Genomic DNA, 20,788 nt, shown 5'->3' on the forward strand with positions numbered 1-20,788 from the left:
TATTATTTACATGCATATATAAAGGTATAAAAAGAGTTTGGAATGTCAGTTTGAAATGCTATACACACTACCCCATGTACCTCCCCCAATATAAAATACACTGTGTAAGTACCACACTGTGTTTGTGAGGTCGCACGTGGCGTAGGATCTTCCGGCGTGTTGACAGGCCCCGTACGCGGCGTGGGATTATCTAGCGTATGGGGAGATTCTACGAGATGTGATAATTGTGAGGTCGCACGTGTCGTAGGAGTAGTCAGCGTGTTGACAAACCCCATATGTGGCATTGGTATATCCGGCGTATGGGGAGATATGTGATATTTTGTTGAGGTCGCAAGTGTTGTCGGGGTAGCCGGCGTGTTGACTGACCCCATACGTGGCGTTGGTATATCCGGCGTATGGGGAGATATTGTGATATTGTGTTGAGGTCGCACGTGTCGTAGGAGTAGCCAGCGTGTTGACAGACCCTATACGTGGCGTTGGTATATCCGGCGTATGGGGAGATATTGTGATATTACGTTGAGGTCGCACATGTCGTTGTGCTAGAATTAGGGGCAAGACCCATTTGGAATGTTATACAATTTGGGCTGAAGCCGTAAACTACTCGTGTTTGTGTTAGGAGGTTAAAACCTCGTACATTGGTTATTTGGGGAAGTTATTTATGTTGATTGCAGTAGGTGTGCATAAATAAATTTGAGTTTGTTATATGCATTTTCAATGCATTAATTTGATTTAAGAACATTGCTGGCAATTCTGTTTCAAATCATTTGAAGGTCGGAGGCCGTTTATGTGAACTGCATGTTGTTATATTGTGCGTGCTGCTTGTTGGGTTATTAAATTGTGAATTTTGTGCATGTTGAAATTTGGGAATGTCCAAATTATAGGGGAGACTCTGCCGAAATTTCGATAGAAAGTCTCGTGCCCTTACTCATTTTTAAGGAAAAGAGGATATAGTTTCAAATGTGGGTCCGACATCGGGGTGATGTCGGAATTCAGTGATTCGTCTCGAGTTCCGAGAAATTCAGGGCGGGTCCTGTCAAGGTTTGGTGAGCTTTTTGGGTAGAAAGGAGGGTGGTGATGGTATCTTGGGTATCCTGGACTTGGGTTTCTAGGTGGTCATGGCGAACGTCCATGGAGATGGTGGCCGGGCTCGGCTCGTGTATGGTAGCTTTCCCAGAACCCATGGTGGGTTCTGATACCAGAATGATGGAGCACAAGATGTGTGATACGTAAAAGGAAAAGGACAGAAGTTGAAAAGGGCATAAATGAGTAAATTATATATTCTTGTCTGCTATAGTCTAGGACCTCTGGTCCTTTAATACAAAATGATATCAAATAAGGACAAGAATAGGAATAATGCCACATTGCTAGCTATCTAACGGATATACCCAGTATTCTGAGGTATTCCTTCTAGGTGGGGAATTCTATAGAGTTCTTATTGCAATGGTGAAGTTGGCAGATGCATCTTTGATTGCTTCTGTCTTTTTTCTCCAGCCTTTTGGCTCTTCTTTTTTTGTGCACACGGCTGATTTTTTTTTGGCTATGAGATTAGCACCCTTCACGGTTTTGTTGGTGGGTCTTGTACCCAAATTGGATCTTCTTGAATTGAGACTGTATGTTTCATTGATTTGGCTGTAGTAAGAGAAGCCCAGAAAATTCCGGGAGTTTCTCCATGTCTGTTAGTGGCACCACAAAAAAATTTAAAAAAAGTTGCATTATTATTTGTCTATGAAAACAATGAAGTTGCATTATTGTTTGGGCAGCTAGTAAGCTGCAAATGAATGCTTAATTATGACTTATATGATCACATGCATCTCAATCCTCCAACTCAGGAGTCATAGGCTGTTACTAGTTAAAAGTAAGATATCAGAAAGGTGCTTCTGAAATTTGGTTCTGTCTTCTCTGTTCTGATAACAGAGCAGAGAAATCTCCTGGGAGATTGTACAGAAGAAGACTTCATCAAATAAACAGTTTGACAATCAAAGCAGGAATTAAAATATTTAAATCATTTGAAATAAAATTACTTCTGTTTTGCGAATGGATTTCAATCTTCACAGCAAGAGAAAGGCAACAGATGAGGTTCTATTATTCGTTGGCTGGTAGTTGGTAGTACAATGGAATGAGCAAATGAAGCCGAACCTATCTATTACAGAGACGCATCTAGTTGTTGTTGGTATTTCATTTTTCCAGATCGTAACACAGGGATGGTTTGTTCATTTCTAAAGAAGTTACCAGGATCAACTACGGTCTTCACTTGAGCAAGTCTCCTGAAGTTATTCTTGAAGTAGCTCAAACCCCAAATGCTTGCTTCTGCATAGCTTGTGTTGGCATCCTTGTTTATCCCCAAGTCAAGATCCCTGCAGTTCAAATAGGCACCTCTTGGGGACTTGGAAACATATGGTGCCATGTAGCCATACGCCAGTCTTGTCCAGCTAACATCTTTCTCACTTTCTTCGTCGTCATCCCAACTGACAAAATACTGGATTTCATATAAGTTTCCTTTTCTATGTGGGAAAGGAATTTCTGATTCGGAAATCTCATTCATTATTCCGCCGAAAGGTGTCAGTATCACCGTGGATGCGTCTAGTTGAAACATTATCTGATATAAACCTTCCATGGCAGCTTCTGAAATTGGTTCTGTCACGTAGTCTAATTTTCCTTTGAAGAAGCTCCTAGATTGTTGACTCCGGTTAAGCAGAGCTTCTGTATCATTTATTGAGTAGCTAGCGGAAGATAGAACAGACTGAATCCAACTCATTTCAGTGAATGCGGACCGGCTTAAATTGAACTCTGGGAAGTGTTCTTTCATCCAAGGAAGAAGTTCCTCGTAAGTCTCAAGAAACAAGAAACTGAATTCAACTTCAATAGTTTTTCCACCGTTTGTACCATTTGTAGCTCCTAAAACCACACGCAGGAAATACCCTTCAGGCATCCAATCTGCTATTGCTTGGCATTTAGAAACAAGTTCGCTTGCACCTTGTTCCATGGTCTTTGTTTCCACGTAAGTTGTTACAATTGAAGGAACCGGAACCAACCTAAGTTTCCATGACAGAATGACTCCAAAGCTTGCGCCTCCGCCTCCTCTAATAGCCCAAAAGAGTTCTTCTCCCATGGATTTTCTGTCAAGAATTCTGCCATTAACGTCGACAATCTTAGCATCAAGGACATTGTCAGCTGCCATACCATACTTCCTGAACAAGGTACCATATCCACCTCCACTAATATGCCCCCCCACACCAACAGTTGGACAAGTCCCTGCTGGAAAGCCATGGACGTTACTCTTCTGTGCAATTGCGTAATACAACTCCCCGAGAGTAGCACCAGACTCGACCCAAGCGATCTCATTCTCTATGTCAATATCAATGGACCGAAGTTCGAAAAGATCGATCAGGATGAAAGGAGCTATCGATACATAAGATAGGCCCTCGTAGTCATGCCCCCCGCTTCGGGTTCTTATTTGTATGCCCGCTTTCTTGGAACAAAGTACAGCTGCTTGAACATGAGAGTGTTTAAAAGGAGTAATGATAACTTCTGGTTTTGGTGTTGGAGTGTTTAAGAATCTGAGATTCTGTACGGAAAATTGGAAGACTGGGTAATAAGCAGGATTGTTTTTGGTGATAATAATTTTGCTGCTTGAGTTTGAAGGTATGTGGGAGGAAAAGCATTGAAGAAAGCTTTCAGAAATTGAGTTTGAAGTTGTGCACCAAACTGAATTGAGAAGGATGAAAAGTAGGACTGGAACTAGTCTTACTTGAGAGATCTCCATTTCTCTGTGCATGTGGAATGGCACGAGCTCTGAGCTCACTTATATAAGTAGTTTGAGTTGAAAGAAAAATGCAGCCATTGGATAGCCATGGATGCTTTTTCAATAAAGTATACGCAAGAGACTGATGAAAAATAAATTAAGTATTTTTAGACTTTTTAAACACGTTTACAAAAGAAACAAGTTTCTTCACCAAACACTTGACACAGTGTCACCAAATTAACACAATGTCACCAAACACATGTCACCAAACACTTGACTAAATGTGACCAATTTGTTTTCTGTGCGTTGAAATGAGAAATACGATACAAAGAAGATAGCTCAGATATATTCTTTGACAGTGATGGAATATGGTCTAAGCTTCTGGAGAAGTTTTCTTCATAAACACTTGACTAAATGTCACCAAACACTTAACTAAATGTGACCAATCTATTTTCTGTGCGTTGAAATGAGAAATACTATACACATAAAATAGCACTGATATATTCTTTGACAGTGATGGAATATGGTCTAAGCTTGTCTTGCATCAAAAGGAGAAGCTTCTCAACCGGTCCTACAAACAATGAATCGAATGACACTTCTAACAATTTGCACAACTATTAAAGCCTTGCACATTCATGTCTCGTTTCTACAACAAATACTAAAGTTTGCACCAGGAACAAATACTATCTTAGCATCAAGGACAGTGACAGTTGTGAGACTACACTCCTGAACAAGGTACCAAATAACAAATCCCTACCGATTCAGAGTCTTGTCAAAAACTTATTTTAAAATTGGAGATACAAATGATTTAATAATCTCAATTGTCGTTTTTTGTCATTCATTTCAATTCATATTAAAGAAGTCATCATAAAAAATTTATAAAAAAGTTGCATTATTATTTGTTTGTTCAAGGCACCAAATCCACTTCCCCTAGTATGGCCCCCCACACCGTGTAACGAATACCTAGATTTAGAGTCTTGTCAAAAACTTATTTTAAAATTGGAGATTCGTTTTTTGTCATTCATTTCAATTCATATTAAAGAAGTTATCATAAAAAATTTGGAAAAAGTTGCATTACTATTTCTTTGTTGAAAAAATGAAGTTGCTTTATTGTTTTGACAGCTAGTAAGCACCAATATAATATTTAATAACGACCATATGAATTGTATATAGTCATCTCAATTCCAAAACTGTCAAAGGCTTAGCATAAAAAAAGACTCATCCGTGTTGATTTGCGCAATATCATTGAAGGACTCATCCGTGAAAGGAAGCTGGACAAAAATGTGCACAACCTCCCGTCTTCATCTAACCCTCACCAACGGCAGAATAATATGATCTCCACCATCAGTCATCTCAATCCTAAAATTGTCAAAGGCTGATGCATAAAGAAAGACTCATCGAATCTTGTGTTGCCTTACACAACATCATTGAAGGACTCATCCGTGAAGGGAAGCTGGACAAAAATGTGCACAACCTCCCACCTCCACCTAACCCTCACCAACGGCAGATCAACATAATCTCCACCATCAATCATCTCAATCCTAAAACTGTCAAAGGCTGATGCATAAAGAAAGACTCATCTGAATCTTGTGTTGCCTTGCGCAACATCATTGAAGGACTCCTCCGTGAAGGGAAGCTGGACAAAAATGTGCACAACCTCCCACCCCCACCTAACTCTCATCAACGGCAGATCAACATAATCTCCACCATCAATCATCTCAATCCTAAAATTGTCAAAGGCTGATGCATAAAGAAAGACTCATCTGAATCTTGTGTTGCCTTGCGCAACATCATTGAAGGACTCCTCCGTGAAGGAAAGCTGGACAAAAATGTGCACAATCTCCCACCCCCACCTAATCCTCACCAACGGCAGATCAACATGATCTCCACCATCAGTGGTGGTTGATGAGTATATTTTATATTATATATTTAACTTCATTCTTATTATATTTTGGTTAATATTTTGGAAGAATTTTGATACTTTGAATTATATTTCCAATATAGGACTTTCGACTTCCTCTGGATCAAAACATAATTAAATGGACGAAGTTTGGAGTAATTCCAATTGGAAGACGTTCGTGAGTCACTTAGCTTGATCGTGTCAAAATTTCAGACTTTTCTACTAAGCGGTTATTTTCTGACAATAAAATAAAAGAGCAGTGTGCGGTTCTGGAATATTGACGTTTTGGGCATTTTATTGCATTTTTGGAGCCCAAGATGAACTCAGATGGGTTCTTGGCCTTCTAGAGAAGTGTTCGGAATATTTTTTATCTTTAAAACAAGCTATCTTGGACCAGATTTGGAGGAGATTTGAGGTCAACAAGTGACTGGGCAGATTGTGGAACTTCTTTTTGACTTTTGGAGCATTTGCTAGGGTTTTGGGTTTTCGCAACTTTCAAGTGTTTTTATTCTTATTCATTCGAATGATATTTTCTTGAATTTCAATTATGAATATGCATAACTAAATTTCATTTGCTGGGGTGAAGTCTTGAACCTTAGCATGAATATGTGACTTTTATTTAATTGCTTATGATTGAGTGCATGTATACTTTGAATTGTTAATCACTGTTTTAAACTATCTAATTGTTTTAATGCCTGATCACTATTTTCAACATCACAACAAAATTTAAAGCAAACCAAATGAGTTGCTTACCAAATTGTAGTTATTTCCCTGGTTATCCACGGAAAATCAAAGACTGTAAGCAATTGGGTATGTGGTATTTTCGCAGGTTCCAAATGAGAAAAGAAAATGAATGGCAGTTCTTCAATCTATGAAACAATAATGGGTTTTGTTTGTACAAAACAGCAAACGTATCATACTAGTAAATCAGACGTGCGTTCTCCTACGCTTTTGCTTTCTTTTCTTTTGTTGTCCTCGTGTACTTCAGCTTTTTCTTTCTTTTCTTATGGCGTGGGATGGAGAAGATGCACGAAGAAGAGGAAAGCGTGAAATTATATTGGGGTATTTTCGGAATTTTGTAATTTTCATTAAACCTAACGCCTTCTCAAATCTGATTATTGCATAATCAGAAAATGAAAGCAGCTTATTGGCTACTTTCCTTTATCGCTTTCTCGCACAGCAATTTTTAATAATAAGTGATTTTCTCATAGATTACTAAACGGGCTGGGCTTCCCAAATTTTTTAAAAAAATTACTTATCACCCCAAATAAGCAATGCCAAACGAGTACTTAGTTTCCTTGTGGGGATTTGGCAGCTAGATTTTAGGAGATATTTCAGCTCCTTTTCACAGAACATTTTGGAACTTCTTTTTGACTTTTGGAGCATTTGCTAGGGTTTTGGGTTTTCACAACTTTCAAGTGTTTTTATTCTTATTCATTCGAATGATATTTTCTTGAATTTCAATTATGAAAATGCATAACTAAATTTCATTTGCTAGGGTGAAGTCTTGAACTTTAGCATGAATTTGTGACTTTTATTTAATTGCTTATAATTGAGTGCATGTATACTTTAAATTATTAATCACTGTTTTAAACTACCTAATTGTTTTAAATGTGACCAATCTGTTTTCTATGTGTTGAAATGAGAAATACGACACAAAGAAAATAGCTCAGATATATTTTTGACAGTGATGGAATATGGTCTAAGCTTGTCTTGCATCAAAAGGAGAAGCTTCTCAACCGGTCCTACAAACAATGATTCGAATGACACTATTAACAATTTGTACAACTATTAAAGCCTTGCACATTCATGTCTCGTTTCCTGGAACAAATACTAAAGTTTACACCTGGAACAAATACTATCTTAGCATCAAGGACATTGTCAGTTGTGAGACCATACTCCTGAACAAGGTACCAAATCCACCACCTCTAATATGGACCCCCCCACCGTGTAACAAATCCCTACCGATTCAGAGTCTTGTCAAAAACTTATTTTAAAATTGGAGATACAAATGATTTAATAATCTCAATTGTCCTTTTTGTCATTCATTTCAAGTCATATTAAAGAAGTCATCATAAAAAATTTATAAAAAAGTTGCATTATTATTTGTTTGTTCCAGGAACCAAATCCACTTCCCCTAGTGTGGCCCCCCACACCGTGTAACGAATACCTAGATTTAGAGTCTTGTCAAAAACTTATTTTAAAATTGGAGATTCGTTTTTTGTCATTCATTTCAATTCATATTAAAGAAGTTATCATAAAAAATTTGGAAAAAGTTGCATTATTATTTGTTTGTTGAAAAAATGAAGTTGCTTTATTGTTTGGACAGCTAGTAAGCACCAATATAATGTTTAATAATGACCATATGAAATGTATATAGTCATCTCAATCCCAAAACTGTCAAAGGCTCATGCATAAAGAAAGACTCATCCGAATCTTGTGTTGATTTGCGCAATATCATTGAAGGACTCATTCGTGAAAGGAAGCTGAACAAAAATGTGCACAACCTCCCATCTTTACCTAATCTTCATTAACGGCAAAACAACATGATCTCCACCATCAGTCAAAGGTTGATGCATAAAGAAAGACTCATCCGAATCTTGTGTTGTCTTGCACAACATCATTGAAGAACTCATCCGTGAAGAGAAGCTGGATAAAAATGTGCACAACCTCCCAACCCCATCTAACCCTCACCAACGGCTGATCAATATGATATCTATCATCAGTCATCTCAATCCTAAAATTGTCAAAGGCTGATGCATAAAGAAAGACTCATCCGAATCTTTTGTTGCCTTGCGCAACATCATTGAAGGATTCTTCCGTGAAGGGAAGCTGTACAAAAATGTGCACAACATCCCATCCCCCATAACCCTCACCAAAGGCAGATCAAGACGATCTCTGCCATCAGTGGTTGTTGATGGGTATATTTTATATTATATATTTAACTTCATTCTTATTATATTTTGGTTAATATTTTGAAAGAATTTTGACACTTTAAATTATATTTCCAATATAGGACTTTCGACTTCCTCTGGATCAAAACATAATCAAATGGATGAATTTTGGAGTAATTCCAATTGGAGGACGTTCGTGAGTCATTTAGCTTGATCGTGTCAAAATTTCAGATTTTTCTACTAAGCGGTTATTTTCTGGCAATAAAATAAAAGAGCAGTGCGCAGTGCTTGAATAGTGACGTTTTGGGCATTTATTGCATTTTTAGAGCCTAAGATGAACTCGGATGGGTTCATGGCCTTCTAGAGAAGTGTTCAAAATATTTTTATCTTTAAAACAAGCTACCTTGGACCAGATTTGGAGGAGATTTGAGTCCAAAATATAGCTGGGCAGATTGTAGACAGATTCTCCTAATCCAATTTAGACTTTATTTCTTAGTATTATTTTATTTTAACTTAGGGCCAATTTGACATTGTTGTATTGTGAAAATAAACAATGTCAGATTTGCTGTGAAAGAAAGTAGTTTGGTGTTTGGTAATTTTTTTTTAAATAAGTGTTGTTTGTACAATAATCAGTTTATGAATATTTAGTAAATTTTTTTTGTGAAAGTGCTGTGAGCTGTATATAATGACTAAAAATGGCATTATGTTGAATTGGGTTTTCTATTCAAGTGTTTTCCAGTTTGGATGATTTTTGCGAGCATTATTCTTCAAGTGGACCAAATAATAGACAATTAATCTCATTAGACACCATTGCAGGGTGAGCTCAAACATTGTGTCCCATATTTGAATCCCTTATATGCGCACATGAATACAAGCATAGACACACATATACACGAATTTGATATATACAATTGCATACCACAAAAGTTCAACTAGACAATGTTTCTAGTCCACAAAATTTAGTAATATTGACTGTGGAATAACAGAAGGTATTTATTACCAGATTACAAACATTACCTGCAACTGAAGAGTATGGAAGTTGGATTATGCATTGCCAAAATAGCAATCACTGCAAAAGTAAAAAGCATCTCCTTTTTCTTTATATTCCTAATAACCAAATTGCTCTAGTTCTTCAGTCTCTCTGAATTAAGCATGCAAAATAAAATAATAAATCTACAATTCACATCAACATAGAAGTTAAACATATCAAAAATATATCAAAGGAGAAACAAAAGTTCAACCAACCAAACTCATGACCATTCAAGAATGTACAAGATTTTCAATTAAAGCTACTAGATACTGAGTAAAACCGCAATAGGAAGCAATAAATATATAAAATAACTTATGCAAGTACAGAAAGAAAGCAGCTGATTAAAAGTAAACAAAATACAATAACAATTAAAGTTTTCAGGCAACATAAGGCAGTAAACGAAAACCCAGACAATGATTTTCAAAATCACAACAAAATTTAAAGCAAACCAAATGAATTGCTTACCAAATTGTAGTTATTTCCCTGGTTATCAGCGGACAATCAAAGACTTTAAGCAATTGGGTATGTGGTATTTTCCCAGGTTCCAAATGAGAAAAGAAAATGAATGGCAGTTCTTCCATCTATGAAACAATAATGGGTTTTGTTTGTACAAAACAGCAAACGTATCATACTTACACGTGCTTTCTCCTACGCTTTTGCTTTCTTTTCTTTTGTTGTCCTCGTGTGCTTCAGCTTTTTCTTTCTTTTCTTATGGCGTGGGATGGAGAAGACGCACGAAGAAGAGGAAAGTGAAATTATATTGGGGTATTTTCGGAATTTTGTAATTTTCATTAAACCCAACGCCTTCTCAAATCTAATTATTGTATAATCAGAAAATGAAAGCAGCTTATTAGCTACTTTCCTTTATCGCTTTCTCACACAGCAATTTTTAATAATAAGTGATTTTCTCATAGGTTACCAAACGGGCTGGGCTTCCTAAATTTTTTTAAAAAAATCACTTATCACCCCAAATAAGCAATGCCAAACGGGTACTTGGTTTCTTTGTAGGGATTGGGCAGCTAGATTTTAGAAGATATTTAAGCTCCTTTTCACATAAAATTTTGGAACTTCTTTTTGACTTTTGGAGCATTTGCTAGGGTTTTGGATTTTCGCCACTTTCAAGTGTTTTCATTTTTATTCATTCGAATGATATTTTCTTGGATTTCAATTATGAATATGCATAACTAAATTTCATTTGCTAGGGTGAAGTCTTGAGCTTTAGCATGAATATGTGACTTTTATTTAATTGCTTATGATTGAGTACATGTATACTTTGAATTGTTAATCACTGTTTTAAACTATCTAATTGTCTTAATGCCTGATCACTATTAGGATCTTTAGAAAAGTAATTAGATGCAATTTTGGTTGGAAGGTTCCCTGAAATTGAAGATGACTTCTTGTGATTAATAATTGTAATTCACTTAAGATGAACACCACATCTTAAGGGTTACATGGTCAAAACTTAATGAGTCTTTCCTGTTCAGATTTGATCCGAACGTCCGGACAAGTTGCATGTTGAATATACGATCTATGTTGAAGGTTCTAAGTAGAATATAAATTAGGAAAACCTAACCTTCAAAGTGGTATGTGCGAATCAGCCACTAAAACAGGTATTGCAAAAGCCAGAGACTTCTAGTAGGTTAGTTAAGTGGGTCATTGAACTTGGTGAGTTTGATATCCACTACAAACCTTGTCCAGCTACAAAAGGTCAGGCCATTGCTGACTTCATATCAGAATTCACGGAACCCTAAGCTCACAATTTACCTAAGGTCCTCACCTTCTCCTTTGTTGAAGACAATCCACTTCTCTCTAAATTGACCTCCCAAAAAGAACATGGGACATTTTGAAAAAAGCAAAAGGAGAGAGAAAAATTTTAAAAAAAGCAAAAAAGGACAAAAATGCCCTTATTTATTTTTAGATTTCTTAAGGAATCCAATACATTTACATGTCTTTGATTTGAAAGTTGAGTGGTTTTTTTGTCTTTTTTGAAAAACTTTGGCTTTTTCCAAAAGTGAAATTTTTTTTATGTGTAAAACCTAAAAAACCTAAAGAACATCAACAGAAATATATTGGGAGATTGTACCAAAGAAGACTTCATTTCTAATAAATAAATAAATAGTTTGACAAACAAAGCAGAAATTAAAATCTCTAAATTATTTCAAGTAAAATCATACTAAAGATTTGCAAATGGATTTCAGTCTTCACAGCAAGAGAAAGGCAACAAACGATTCTATTATTGGTTGGTACAATGAAATGAGCAACCGAAGCCGAACCTATCTATTTGTTGTTTATTCTATTACACAAACCCATCTACTTGTTGACATTCTATTTTTCCCCAGATGGTAACACAGGGATGCTTTGTTCATTCCTAAAGAAGTTACCAGGATCAACTAAGGTCTTCACTTGTGCAAGTCTCCTAAAGTTATTCTTGAAGTAGCTCAAACCCCAAAGGCTTGCTTGTGCATAGCTTGTGTTAGCATCCTTGTTCATCCCCAAGTCCAGATCCCTGTAGTTCAAATAGGCAGCTCTTGGGGACTTGGAAGTATATGCTGCCATGCAGCCACACACCCTTCTTGTCCAGCTAATATATTTCCCAGTTTCTTTGTCATCATCCCAACTGAAATAATACTGGATTTCACATAAGTTCCCTTTTCTAGGTGGGAAAGGAGTTTCTGAATCGGAAATCTCACTCATTCTTCCCCCAAAAGGTGACAGTATCAACAGGGATGTGTCCAGTTGAAGCATAATGTGCCTGTCAGAATTTTAGGGGAAACAAAGTGATTGTATTAAATTGAAGGAGAATAGTACATGGCTTGATGTAAGCTAATTGACCTTCTTCATATCTTATTGGCTCATTAGCCACTACACTTGATTTAGAATAGTTTGGGCCATTTGGCCCTTTACTTAGATTAGTTTGGGCTATTTGGCCCTTGCACTATGATTGGTGAGCTCATTTGCTCTCTATATCATCGCTAGCTTTGGATAGCTCTTGGCTCCCTAATGGTTTGGGAGTTCTTTTGTTGACTCCTCCATATGACTTGGGTTGGGTAGCTTTTGTGCTCCCACATAGGTTGGGAGTTGATTGGTTCACTCCACATTTCATTGTGGTTGCATGCCTACTTAAAGGCTCCTTTGCCGACATGCACAGCCACCAACTTGGGCTTCTTCATTTCTTAGCCATACATGTGTCTTGTACTATAATGTTCTTCAGACTTCAATTGTTTTTGTTCCACCACCTTGAGCATTTAGCTTATTCTAGAATATTCTTGCATTGCCACCTCTATCTTTTAGAGTCTTGACTTTTCTAGAATTGTGTAGAACACAAATGAGCATTACACACAAATGAGCATTATTTTTTCCAACAGCGCGATAAACCTTCCAAGCCAGCTTCTGAAATTGGTTTTGTCACATAGTCTGATTTTGCTTTGAAGAATCTCTTAGATTGTTGAGTCCGCTGAAGCAGAACTTCTGTCTTGTTTCTTTGGATATCAGCCATGGATAGAACAGACTCAATCCAACTCATTTCAGCGAATTTGGTCTGCTCTACACTTAAACCTGGGAAATTTTCTTTCATCCAAGGGAGAAGTTTCTCGACAGTCTCAAGAAACAAGAAATTGAATATAACTTGAATAGTTATCCCGCCATTTGTATCAGCTCCATTTGCAACTTATATAACCAAACGCAAGAAATTCCCTTCAGGAATCGTATCTGCTATAGCTTGCCATCTAGAAACAAGTTTGGTTGCACCCTCTTGTATGGTCTTTGATTATGTGTGAACTGTTACAGATGGAGGAACAGGAACCAGCTCAAGTTTCCATGCCAGAATGACTCTCCAAAGCTTGAACCTCCCCCTCCTCTAATAGCCCTTGAGCATGTGGAATTGTATGAGCTCTGAGCTCACTTATATAGGCACCATGAGTTGATAGAACATTGTAGCTATTGATAACTTTTCAATGGTAGGATCCCAAAAATAAGTTCTGTACTAATTAAAGACTTTCCATAAACGTGTACCCAAAAAAAGAAATATGATCCAGTAGTGATGCACTTGCTTCCATGAAGCTGTCATCATTTTGTTTTCTGTGTGTTGAAATGAGAAATACAACTAATATTGCTTTATTTTTGTTAAAAAGTAATGCACGCATTTGAAAGGGATCTGCACAATTTTAGAAAGCGTGGTGGAAGAAGAGGCTATGTCGGCTTGGGGTAAAAAAATATCTCAGAAGGATAGCTCATGCCCTAGACAAGTCCTATTAGAAATGATTTTGAGTTTATTCTAGAATATAATCCAAGGAGTAGTGGCAGAACTTGTGGCTAAGAGGAATAAGCCAAGTCAGTGGAACTTGGACAAGTCGGCAACAATGCCTATAACTTTGCAGGCAATCTAGCAAAGTGGAGCTAAGAGCTCACCAATCCAAGTCATCAAGGCGGCCGCATGGAAGCCAATAGCCATATAGAGGCCAAAAGCCTTGTTTTATCAAGCAGGATATGAAGTAGTTAATGGCTACATCAGTGAAGGGCCAACAATTCCCAATAGCTACACCACGAGAAGGCCAATAGCCTGTAATCCTATGCACACAAAGCCATGTACTATTCTCCTCCAATCTAATAAAATCACGTTATTTCAATTATTGTACTATTATTCTAAACCCCTTCAGACACAACCTAACAGTGCTATCAGAGCATCTAAAATCCAACAATTTCCATTATTCTGCATCTGCACATAGAAAATAGCACTGATATATTCTTTTTATGCTCCTACAGTGATGGAATATGGTCTAAGCTTTTGGAGTAGTGTTGAATACATTGGTTTAGGCTGCAGACTTATTTATTATTATTTTCTACATTGGGCCAAACCCAACTATTTATTATTTACACTCTATTTCTGCCCAGATGGTAAAACAGGGATGCTTTGTTCATTTCTAAGGAAGTTACCAGGATCAACTAAGGTCTTAACATGAACAAGTCTCCTAAAGTTACTCTTGAAATACTTCAAACCCCAAATGCTTGCTTGTGCATAGCTTGTATTAGCATCGTGGTTCCTTCCCAAGTCTAGATCCCTATAGTTCAAATAGGCAGCTCTTGGGGACTTTGAAACATGTGATGCCATGTAGGCATATACACCCTTCTCATCCAGCTAATATGTTTCTCAGTTTCCTTGTCATCATCCCAAGTGACCAAATACTGGATTGCAAATATACTTCCATTTCTATGTGGGAAAGGAGTTTCTGAATCAGAGATCTCACTCATTCTTCCACCGTAAGGTGTCAATATCAACAGGGATGTCTCTACTTCAAGTAGTCTTTGCCATAAACCTTCCAAGCCAGCTTGTGAAATGGGTTGCGTCACATAGTCCGATTTTGCTTTGAAGAAGCTCCTAGATGGCTGAGTCCTCTTCAGTAAAGCTTCCAAGGATTCGCTTATTGGGAAGCCAGCAAAGTGCATCACAGACTGGATCCAACTCATTTCAGTACAATTGCTGCGGTCTAAACTTAAGTCCGGGAACTTATCTTGCGTCAAAAGGAGAAGCTTCTCAACTAGAAACAATGAATCGAACGACACTTTAATAGTTTTGCCATCAGTTGTACTGGCTTCGTTTGCAACTTCCACAACCAAATGTAAGAAAAGGTCTTCATGGAGCTTTTCTGCTATAACTTGCCATTTAGAGAAAAGTTTGGTTGCACCTTCTTCTATGGTCTTTTCAATTTTGCAAACTGTTACAGATGGAGGAACAGGAACTAATCTAAGTTTCCATGCCAGAATGACTGCAAAGCTTGAGCCGCCTCCTCCTCTGATAGCCCAGAAGAGTTCTTCTCCCATGGATTTTCTACTGAGAAGTCTGACATTGACATCAACAATCCTAGCATCAATAACATTGTCAGCTGCTAGACCATATTTCCTGAATATAGTAACGAATCCACCTCCGCTAATATGTCCCCCCACACCCACTGTAGGACAAGATCCTGCTGGAAATCCATGTGCCTTACCCTTTTGCGCAATGCTGTAATACAACTGTCCAAGTGTAGCAGCTTACTCGACCCATGCACTCTCATTCTCTATGTCAATATGGATGGTCTGAAGATTGAAAAGATCAATGATGATTAAAGGATCATATGATACATAAGATAGGCCCTCGTAGTCATGGCCCCCACTTTGGAATCTTATTTGTATGCCATGTTTCTTGGAGCAAATAACTGCTGCTTGAACATAAGATTCATGGAAAGGAGTAACGATAACTTTGGGTTTTGGCGTTGAATTGTTCAAGAATCTGAGGTTCTGTATGGAAGATTGCAAGACTGAGGAAAAAGCAGAACTATTTCTGGTTAAGATTATTTCCGTTACTTGAGTAGAATGCTTTAGGTGAGTGGAAAGACATTGAAGTAAGCTTTCAGATATTGAATTTGAACTTGTGGACCAAACTGAGTTGAAAGGGATGACAAGTAGTGGAAGTAGTTTTACGTTGAAGAACACCATGATTATATCCTCTGCATATAACATGGTACCGGCTCAGTCGTTTATATATGGTTGACGTTCCTAGTAATTATCTGGTTGATGTTCCAACTTTGTACTTTAAATTAAAGAACATTGCAGACATTGGCCATTGAAAATTTCCAAGTATAAGTGGAAACTTCAAGTGAAAAAATTCTTGGATGAAATTTGGAATATGACATGAATTTGTCTTGGATACATCAGCAAATAACTCATCACTTCTACAATGGCCGCAATGAGCAGTTTGTCATCACCTACTATAAAGTGCCGCATTCTCACTATTCGCATGGCCTACATATCTGTCCTACGTTAACCGGAGAATCAACTAAGCCGCCCTCAACTAACTACGTTAACAAAAAAACCAGGATATTTTCTGTCAGTTAAGATGCTGATTTTCAACCCCAGCCAAAAATGACTTCAATTTACACACAAAATTGAGGGATTGACAATATGCTAAGTAAGAACTTACTAAGCAGAGAATTTAAAAATCAAACAAAACAAAACAAAAAGGTTATGAAGGATCTTAGACTTGACTATGGAAACATTTCTCGTTACCAACCTCCGATAAGCAAGCATATGAGTAGAACGAATAGCTTCCCCATTGGTAAGTTGGAACATGACCCGCTATTCACGTCTGAGTTTCCATCTGCAATATCAGCAACCAAAGTCAGCAACTTCTGGAGAGCTCAGGAGTAGGAAACAAAATGTATGTGAAGATTGCAGTTTGAGTGTTTAACCATCCAATCAAACAAGTTCTGTTTACATTATTTATTAATTCCAGGTAATCTAGAATCATGTCTAACTCCCTTATGAACTTGGGGTTCAAGCCTTTATCTGAAAGTAGGAAGCTCATGCATAAGCAGGCCATGGAAAAGCTAGTGGTAATTGAGTTAAAACTATTTTTGATTTACAGGACCAAAAGCATATCAAACATATACTCCCTGGAAAATGGCAAGCCAGAGTCAGAGAGCTAAAATGTGCATCTCTTCACTTTGAGCTTAGTAATTAAATCAAATGCAAACTGGTTTCTGAATATCATCAAATAGGTTGAATGCATTCACAAGGAGTCTTGATGACTGACTGGAAATCACCAACAATTTGGAAAACCAACCATCCATAATCCTAACAAAGTGTTACAAAAATATTGGAGTATCCATAACTAAAGTGAATGCAAAAATGTTCTCACTATTTCAGGATACACAACAATAACAGTAAAGCACATGGTGATAGCCCACAAAAGAAAAAGGCCAAAAGGGTCATGTGCAAGGCATCCCACATGAAAGTTCTTCTATGGGGAGAGGACTTAGTCATAGGGAACAGGCTGAGGCCCAGACCTTGTATAATTGTATTCCTCCTCTAGCAGTGGATGGGATCCCACACGCATAATTCTAAACGTGTGAACACCGTAAAGTCAAGACCTACCAACCAGCCGAAGCTTCATTGCAGATAAGAGTTTTCAATGACAGCTATTTTCACTCACTTTTACCTATATGCCATTGTGAAAGGAACATATATTCTGACTTTGATCAAAAGGAAAGTGGTTTTTAAGCGTGAAGTGAAGATTCTGCATGGATAATTTTGTTCATAGAGAATATTGAAAGAAATAAACCCAAAAAAAAAAACAGAGAAAAAAAAGACTCATAGCCCATAAACTCAGTTCTTTTTATTTTTCCAGTGGTTGAGAGAGAGCCTCTTTCAGATTATTGAGCAAGCAAACAAATCAGAGAGTATAGAAAGAAATTGTTAAAATCAGCCTTGAAAGGTAGACATCGTCAATCATGCTAGTGTCCTACCATTTGCATTAACTAGAATGAATGAGATTGATTGTAATTTTCTTATACTTGTCACATCTCTCATAATCTAAAAATCAAAGAGTAAATTGTATAAATTTTGTATATTCACTATGACAAGTGCTCAAACAAAAGTAACCAAATACTCATCATCTAAGTGACATTATTTTTTTTTTTAACTTATAGTATGATGAATCAATAACCAATACAAGCTGTGTCAACAGCTAAATTCTCCTATGCCTTACTTGGAAGAGTAGGGATACTCTGCTCGTTCCTGAAGAAATTTTCTGGATCAACAGCAGTCTTCACCTTCAGCAACCTATCAAAGTTGTCATTGAAGTACTTCAATCCATAAACCTTCCCTTCTTCATAGCTATTGTCACCAAATGTATTGATACCAATGTCAAGGTCCCTGTAATTCAAGAAAGCACTTCTGGGGTTCTTGGACACAAATGGGGTCATGTAACTGTAAAGCCTCCTGCTTTGTGTGAGATAATTCTTCTCTGAATCCTCTCCTGCATCTTCCCAATTCACTGAGTACTGAATTTTGAACAAGTTCCCCGCACGGTGTGGAAAAGGCGTCTCAGAGGCTAGAATTTGGCTCATTTTCCCACCATATGGATTGAACACCAACCCTGTTTTGCCAAGCTCAATCATCTTCTTCCATAACCACTCCAATCCATCTTTGGAGATTGGGGTTTGAACATAATCAGACTTCCTTTTCAGGAAATTTGCATCATTGGGATTTCTATTGAGCAAAGCTTCAGGTTTAGTCCCATTATCAAAATTAGCCCACCAAAGCACAGAGTCAATCCAACTCATCTCCATACAGTTCTCCTTCTTCAAACCCAATTCAGGAAACTCCTTCCCCAATAATAACACAAGTTGGTCAGCATTGCCAAGAAACTCGGCCAAAATTGAGATTCTAACAGTCTTCTCACCCTTCTTCACTTTAGAAGTCACAGGCTGCAAAAGCATCCTCATAAAAAGACCATCGTCTGTGGTTGGCGCCACCTCTTGCCACTTCAATACGACGGCGGTTGCATTCTCTTCCAAGGTTCTCTCCACCCGGAACACTGTAACAATTTCAGGCACAGAAACCAACTTCAATTTGTATGAAATAATAACTCCAAAGCTACCTCCACCTCCTCCTTTAATAGCCCAAAAGAGGTCTTCTCCCATTGATTTTCTGTCAAGAAGCCTCCCCTGAACATCAACAATCTGAGCATCAATGACATTGTCCACAGCAAGGCCATACTTCCTCAACATGTTTCCATAGCCGCCACCACTTATGTGCCCACCAACACCAACTGTTTCACAAACTCCAGCAGGAAAGCCATGAACTTTGCTCTTCTCCCAAATCCTATAGTACATTTCTCCAAGTGTGGCTCCAGCCTGAGCCCAAACAGAACCGTCTTTGATGTCCACAGCGATACTCCTGAGATTAAACATGTCAAGAACAATAAAAGTCTGATCAGACCAATAAGAAACACCCTCATAATCGTGGCCGCCGCTTCGGATTTTGAGCTGTATGCCAAGCTGCTTTGCGCAGAGGACAGAGGCCTGGACATGGGATTCAGCTGAGGGGGTGATTATGAGCACTGGTTTTGGCGTTGAGGTTTTGTTGAACCTGGAATTTCTGATGTAGGCTCTTAGCACAGATGTATATGAAGGGTTGTTTTGGGCAAAAACTATGTTTGCCAATGGGGTTGAAGATGATGAGTTTGCTTTTGTGTTCAGGCACTGAACAAAGTTGTCATAGACAGAACCAGAGGCTGCCCATGATGCAGAAACATAAAAAACAACAAACAAAACAGCAAGTGGAAGAATTCTAGGCATTGCGCTTCTCATTGTTATTGACAATTTGTTGTGGGTTTGCTGTGTGGCTTTGGTCCTCTTATACATAGCCAGAGGGGGACTTTTTATTTTTGGTACTTTTTATTTTCTGATATTTTTTACATAAAATTTAATGCTGATGAGAAAATTCAAAGGAAAATTTTATGGAAAGTGAATCTGCACCAATCATGCATGCATATCTCAAGACTCCAACTTTTTCTACACTCTGTGTTTTGGTCCATCCACATTATACTTGTGTACATTTTGACTTTTATTTCTATTTGATGGTTTACAATTTGACTTGATTAAATTGGGATTATTGACTTCTGTTTTGAAAATTCTCTAAGCTTTTAATATAGGAAGAATATCAAACTAAAATCAAATTGAAGATTTAATTACTGTCTAAACATAGGGAGATACGATTTAATATTTTTGGAAGCACACGTTTTAAAATTCGTTTTTTTTTTCTTAGGTCATTCTCTTTTTCCTTTTTCTTTTTTGTTTGGCCTGCAGTTACAACAGTTTTGTTTTTTGAGCAAACGATATTTCATTAAAACCAACAGCAAAACACAAAACAAGAATCTTTGTGTAAAAGAGTGGTCTTGTTAAAACCTTCTCGAAGAAAATTAGGCCAATCATCATGAACGGAATCTATGAGCGAAGGAGGTCCCTCTTCCATCCAGATTACCATGGAGACTCAAGCGTGCAATCCAATGGGCAGCACCATTAGCTTGATGGGGAGTTATAACAGTTTAACATAATAATATTGTTATTATTATAACCCATGAAAGTTAACAAATTAACACATCTGTAAAAGAATGGACCTTTTCTCAACCCAGCTGTTTAAATATATCAAGTGGCAAGATAGACAGCATGTAATGAAAATGATAGCAGGTTTACAAATGAAGTTGGTCCAAAATCCAAAACTAGTTCACGTTTTCTGCGTATATGATCAATTAACTCACCCTATATTTAAATAAAAAGAATGTCCCTGAAACCAGATGCCATGTTTTGAATCCTCTGTCAAACAAAGTCACCTTGTTTTCATTGTACATAACAAAATGCATGCATAGATATGTCTTCATACGTATAGTTGTTAACTAAGTCGTA

General features: G+C 37.5%; 1 protein-coding gene, 2 long non-coding RNA genes and 3 pseudogenes across 5 annotated transcripts; 1 reads left to right on the forward strand and 5 right to left on the reverse strand.

The window, feature by feature from the left end:
- Positions 1-2,059: 2,059 nt before the first annotated feature.
- Positions 2,060-3,862, reverse strand: LOC103325285 (tetrahydroberberine oxidase pseudogene; annotated as a pseudogene). The gene has a single exon (XR_016125044.1). The product of XR_016125044.1 is annotated as a tetrahydroberberine oxidase pseudogene (transcript).
- Positions 3,863-4,842: 980 nt separating this feature from the next.
- Positions 4,843-6,190, forward strand: LOC148918571 (uncharacterized). Its single transcript, XR_016125045.1, has 2 exons — positions 4,843-5,651; positions 5,747-6,190. It is a non-coding gene; the product is annotated as an uncharacterized LOC148918571 (long non-coding RNA).
- Positions 6,191-9,425: 3,235 nt separating this feature from the next.
- LOC148918572 (uncharacterized) lies at positions 9,426-10,279 on the reverse strand. The gene is made up of 2 exons (XR_016125434.1): positions 10,032-10,279; positions 9,426-9,677 (listed from the first exon to the last, which is right to left on the reverse strand). It is a non-coding gene; the product is annotated as an uncharacterized LOC148918572 (long non-coding RNA).
- Positions 10,280-11,764: 1,485 nt separating this feature from the next.
- LOC103325375 (tetrahydroberberine oxidase pseudogene) lies at positions 11,765-13,632 on the reverse strand (annotated as a pseudogene).
- On the reverse strand, positions 12,975-16,113 carry LOC148918573 (tetrahydroberberine oxidase pseudogene; annotated as a pseudogene).
- A 68-nt stretch (positions 16,114-16,181) lies between these two features.
- Positions 16,182-19,732, reverse strand: LOC103325286 (berberine bridge enzyme-like 21). Of its 2 annotated transcripts, XM_008227442.3 has the most exons (3): positions 18,088-19,720; positions 16,612-16,698; positions 16,182-16,396 (listed from the first exon to the last, which is right to left on the reverse strand). In XM_008227442.3, the coding sequence occupies exons 1-3, from the start codon at positions 19,691-19,693 to the stop codon at positions 16,389-16,391; spliced, it is 1,701 nt and encodes a 566-aa protein (XP_008225664.2). In that variant the 5' UTR covers positions 19,694-19,720; the 3' UTR covers positions 16,182-16,388. The 2 variants fall into 2 exon arrangements, with proteins under 2 accessions (XP_008225664.2, XP_088904021.1); XM_089047895.1 differs by lacking the exons at positions 16,182-16,396; positions 16,612-16,698 and having other exon boundaries at positions 17,909-19,732.
- Between the last annotated feature and the right edge of the window lie 1,056 nt (positions 19,733-20,788).

Source organism: Prunus mume, linkage group LG3 (assembly GCF_029339155.1).
Source record: "Prunus mume cultivar Tortuosa linkage group LG3, ASM2933915v1, whole genome shotgun sequence".
NCBI lineage: Eukaryota > Viridiplantae > Streptophyta > Magnoliopsida > Rosales > Rosaceae > Prunus > Prunus mume.